Source organism: Aptenodytes forsteri, unplaced genomic scaffold, assembly GCF_000699145.1.
Source record: "Aptenodytes forsteri isolate BGI_AS27 unplaced genomic scaffold, ASM69914v1 Scaffold162, whole genome shotgun sequence".
NCBI classification, from domain to species: Eukaryota; Metazoa; Chordata; class Aves; order Sphenisciformes; family Spheniscidae; genus Aptenodytes; species Aptenodytes forsteri.
This window is the reverse complement of record NW_008795132.1, coordinates 17030-21521: the sequence shown is the minus strand read 5'-3', so window position 1 is coordinate 21521 and position 4492 is coordinate 17030. Positions and strand designations below refer to the sequence as shown.

The 4492-nt window shown below is 61.0% G+C and overlaps 1 protein-coding gene across 1 annotated transcript in view; it reads right to left on the bottom strand.

Moving 5' to 3' along the window:
* SP1 (Sp1 transcription factor) overlaps window positions 1-4492 on the bottom strand; it is a gene marked incomplete at its 5' end in the record, with an annotated part of 14950 nt that overhangs the window by 9876 nt on the left and 582 nt on the right. Inside the window, one exon of the mRNA XM_019471838.1 lies at window positions 1982-3473. Within this exon, the coding sequence (XP_019327383.1) occupies window positions 1982-3473 (1492 nt within the window). The remainder of the gene's footprint in view (window positions 1-1981; window positions 3474-4492) is intronic.

The window sequence follows — 4492 nt, the reverse complement described above, 5'->3', positions numbered from 1 at the left end:
CCACCGGAGAGGGGCTGTTTGCAGGTGGCAGGGGGACGAACGGACCCATCGCCACGTCTGACGGACCCAGCTAGAGAAAAACTCCTCCAGACTGGAGCTAAACCACGCAAATCGTGTGAATGGATCAGTGCCAGGAAGCTTTCTGCCCCAGCCACTGCCTCCGCGATCGCATCCTAGGAGCCTGACTTACGGTCCCATCGAGCGGGGGGTCTCGGTGGGTCCCCGCAAGCCCTTTGAAACCTGAACCCTGCTCTGGTTTTTCAAACGTAACAACATCAAAGCGTCGCCTGAACGTCACATCCTCCGAGCTAAGGAAGCGCGAGGCCCTCGGCTGTGGTGCGCGGTGCAGCCGCCAGCGTCGGACGGTGAATTTGTCACTGCTGATCAAGAGCTAAACCTACTGCTGAGCTAAAAAAAAAAAAACAACCAGAGGAGGAGGAGGAGGAGGAGGCGGCTCCCCAGCGAGAGCGCGTTGGATGGGTGGTCTCTGGAGCGTTCCTCCCTGCCCCACCTCCGAGGGCAGAGCCAGGCACAAATACAGGAACTAGGAGTCGCCCATGCCTTTCTCCGGCGCCTTCAAAACAAGCACGCCTCGACGCAAGCGGCCCCGCCAGGCTGCAGGGCGAGGGGATCCCACCGAACCCAGGCAGGCGAAGACGAAAGAGACCCTCTAACCACCCGCATTTCCACATATAAAAGAGGTGACGCGCCATCAGCTCCCCTCTGAGTGCAAAAACGAGCGTGCTCTAGCACAAGCGGGTCTCTCTGCTCGGGGAAATCCAAGGATCAGGCTAATCCCGACTGCGGCGCGGTCTGTAATAAACCCGCGGACGCCTGCAAGCCAAGCTGCTGTAGCAACAGCCCAAAATACTGCTGCAAAACAACTCCGGGAGAGCAGCCGCCTCCTCTCGCGAGAAGGAAGCACGAGTCGGATTGAGCAACATTTTTTTGCTGCCTCTCAGCTGTGACTAAATCGAGCAACTGCCGTTTTAGCTGGAGCCAGAACAAAAAAAAAAAAAAAAAAAGAAGAAAAACACTGGAAAAGCGAGCAGAGCTCCTTTTCGGCACCGATTTCTTCCGCAGCAGGAGCTTACGGCCCCCTCGTACAGGCAGGCACGGCATTTCCAAGGGGAAGCCGAGCGGCCTCAAGCTCACACCCCGTGTCCACACGCACACTCCCCCCCCCCCTCGAGCTGGGGGGAGCTTTTGGGAGACGACGGGCCTGATCCAGGGGGAACTGAGCAGGGAGCTTTGCACCAGTCGTGAACGCGGGCCCGTCTCGGGCAGGATGAGATCACAGCGTCCCAGACCAGCACCCAACTTTAGGCTAAATATACACTTAAAGAGCTCGTTCTTCCGCCCCTGCAAGGAAATTCCCCAAGGTTTTTTGTTTGTTTGTTTTCCAGGGGGAGGGCAAGAGGATTTAAGTTATTCCTGAGTTTTCTAAGGCTGTGACTCTTTCTGCGGGCTCCCGCAGCCGAGGAGCTGAGCTGGACTCGGCTCCACTCCCCAACCCCGACCCGAGATCCCTGGGCGGCCGTCGGGGCAAGGCAGCGGCCTCGCACAAAACCACGCTTCACCCTTAGCGCCGCACACAGCGTCCCCCTTCTCCCCTGCCTCTCCTCTCCGCACATCTCCCTCCTTCCCCATTCACAGGCATCTCCTCTGTTTCTTTTCGTGCAATCAGCCGCCCAAGAGAGTTAATTAGATCAGAAACTCCCCAGAATGAGTTCCAGTGTCTTCTGGCCATCGGCAGAGGCTTAATACTTCCTTCCCAGGGCCAGCATAAGCGCCAGCCTGCTTGCCAACTCGGTTTGGCATCGATCACCCCCAGCTCTAGCCCTGGCACAGCTGTGCCAGCGCCCTGAACCCCGCCGAGTCCAGACGGCGCACGGAGCCGGCTGCGTGCAGCCAGGCAACGTGGTTTGCCTTCGATTTCCTCTGCCCGGCTACGGAAAGGAACCGAGACAAAACAACTTACCGGCAGTGTTTGCTATGGCCAGCGGCAGCCCTTGCAGCTGATGCACCTGGATCCCAGACGCTCCCAAGGCACTGAGGTTAATAGTCTGGAGGCCTGGCATGGAGGAGAGCTGGGCAGCGTTGACCGTGACAGTGCCGCTGGGGAGGGAGGCGATGGGGGTGAGCGTGGTGCTGGTGCTGCCCGTCTGCCCCAGCGACACTCCCTGCATGGGGGCCAAGGTGATTGTCTGGGCCTGGGGGTTTTGAACCTGAAGGTTTTGGAGCTGGATGGTCTGCCAGCTCACCTGCCCGTTGGGACCCACCGTGGGCGTTCGGATGATGATGGGCCCGGAGTTGGGGACAGCTTGGAGCTGCAGGTTCTGCAAGGCGTCTTGGGAGATGGCTTGAGTGGCAAAGGTCTGGCCAGAGAGCGGGGTGGTCTGGAGGGCTTGGATCGTCTGCCCTCCTTGAACTAGCTGAGGTTGGATCAGGATCTGCTGCTGCTGCGATTGCTGACTCTGATCCCCCTCTTTCTGCTGCCCCGGCTGCAAAGCCACCCCAGAAACTTGGCTCTGCAGAGAGTCCGAGCTCTGGACGCTGCTGACCCTCTGGGGCGTCTGCGCCTGGACGTTGGTTCCCACCGTCGCACTGGTGGAAAAATTCATGATGCCCATGTTACTGGTGGTGGTGGTGGTGGAGTAGCTGTTGGCGTTGGTAAAAAAGGCGCCGGAACTAGCGTGAGACGTGGCCGTGTTGGTGGAACTGATGGCAGCACCCGAGGTGGCAGGCTGGGAGCTGCTGTCCGGAGAGCCGGAGCTGCTCAACGTGACCGTCTGAGAGGTGGGAGCCAGGCTGGCGGCCACGCTGTTGACGGGCAGCAAGGTGATGTTGCCGTTCAGAGCCACAGGGACGTTGGCCACGTACTGGGTTTGCCCCGAGAGGGTGTTGTTGGCTAAGCCCACGCCCTGGATGGGGACGGCCTGCTGCAGCAGGTTTGGCATGGCGATGAGGTTACTCGTCCCTGCTCGGCTCGTTATGATCTGCTGGTTCGTGCCGGGGATGATCTGGAGCTGACCAGAGGCATCCTGCTGCACGTTGACTTGGGCAGGGGTGGTGGCAAACTGGAGCTGCTGCCCATCGATGGTTTGGAATTGGGGAATGACCTGGTACTGGATATTCGGGATAACTCCCGGCAGGCCCGTGAGCACCTGCTGGTTCTGCAGGTTGGAAGCGGTCGTGACCACGTACTGCCCCGCGCTCACGGGCCGGCTTTTGGAGGCGTCTCCACCGTTGCTGCCATTGCTGCCCTGTTCCTTGGAGGCCGTCGGCGTGCTGGAGCCGGCGGAAATGATTTGCCAGCCGTTGGCGGACTGGGCGATCTGAGCGGCGGCAGCTGTCAGGTCCAGCTCGCCGCTCCCGCCTTGCTGGCCCTGGGAGCTGTTGGAGTTCTCGTTGGGAGACTCGATCCTGCTGCAGGTAGCTGCCAGCAGAGCCAGCGGGGAAGGCTGCGATTCCTGGGAAGGAGAGGAGGAGTTAAGGAACGTGGGAGGCGGCCCAGTGGGCAGGCCGAAAATAAAAAAAGTGGAAGAAAAAAAAAATAAAAGAGAAAGCAGGGAGGAGCGTACTTGGAAAAGATAAACACTCCTTCCTGAGAAAACCCACCCACAGCCGGAAAAATACAACTGCCAGACACAGGGCTGTCAGGCCGGGACAGACTGAACCCACAGGGAAAAACCTTCTGGGAGGGAGGAAAGGGGAGGGAGTCTGCATGTAAAAGGCAAGGAGAGCCATCTCCTCCACCCCAAAGCGAGTGAATCTCCCCGCAGGAGAACAGCTCCGGGGAAGTACAGTCGTTTCTGGGCACCCCGACCTGGAGAAGGGCCAGTCGGGGCTGTGGTGTTTACTGGGAGCAGGGGAACTGTCACGTTTTCGAGGGCACCGTGCGGAGCTGGGGGAGGAGGGGAAGCCACAGGCGCTGCGGGTCAGCGCTCCGGCGGGGCGTTTGGCAGCGTGACGATCCCCCGGCGCGCACTCGCCCTTCTCTTCCTCTCCCAGGGGAGAGGAGCCGGCGTAACGCTCGGCTGGGCCAAACAAACACCTCGGCCCGGCCCTGGACTTTGCCACGGGGACGGTGAGTTCCCCAGGGCGAGCGGAGGCAGGAGGCCGCCGGCTTGGGGCTGTTCCTCCCTCCCCGCACTCACCTGGCCCTCCCCCCCCCCTCCGCTGCTGTTACTGCCGTGATCTCCTTCGCCCTTCTCGGGCTTCACTGTCGCCATCTCCTCGGGACTCTCTTGGTCTGCACGGGTGGGAAACGACAGCGGGAGTTAAAGACATTTCTGGGCAGGAGAGGGGGACGAGGAGTGCGAGGACACACGGGGGGTCACGGGCAGGGAAGGCAGGAGAGCTGGGCAGAGGCGGGGGGGGCACGGCACGCTGGCAGGCACTCTGGGGGGACCGTGTGCTGCTCGGGCGCTGGCGCGACGGGGCTGGGAACCGGAGGGAGCTGCCAAAGGGGTGGTGGTAGTGGGGGTGG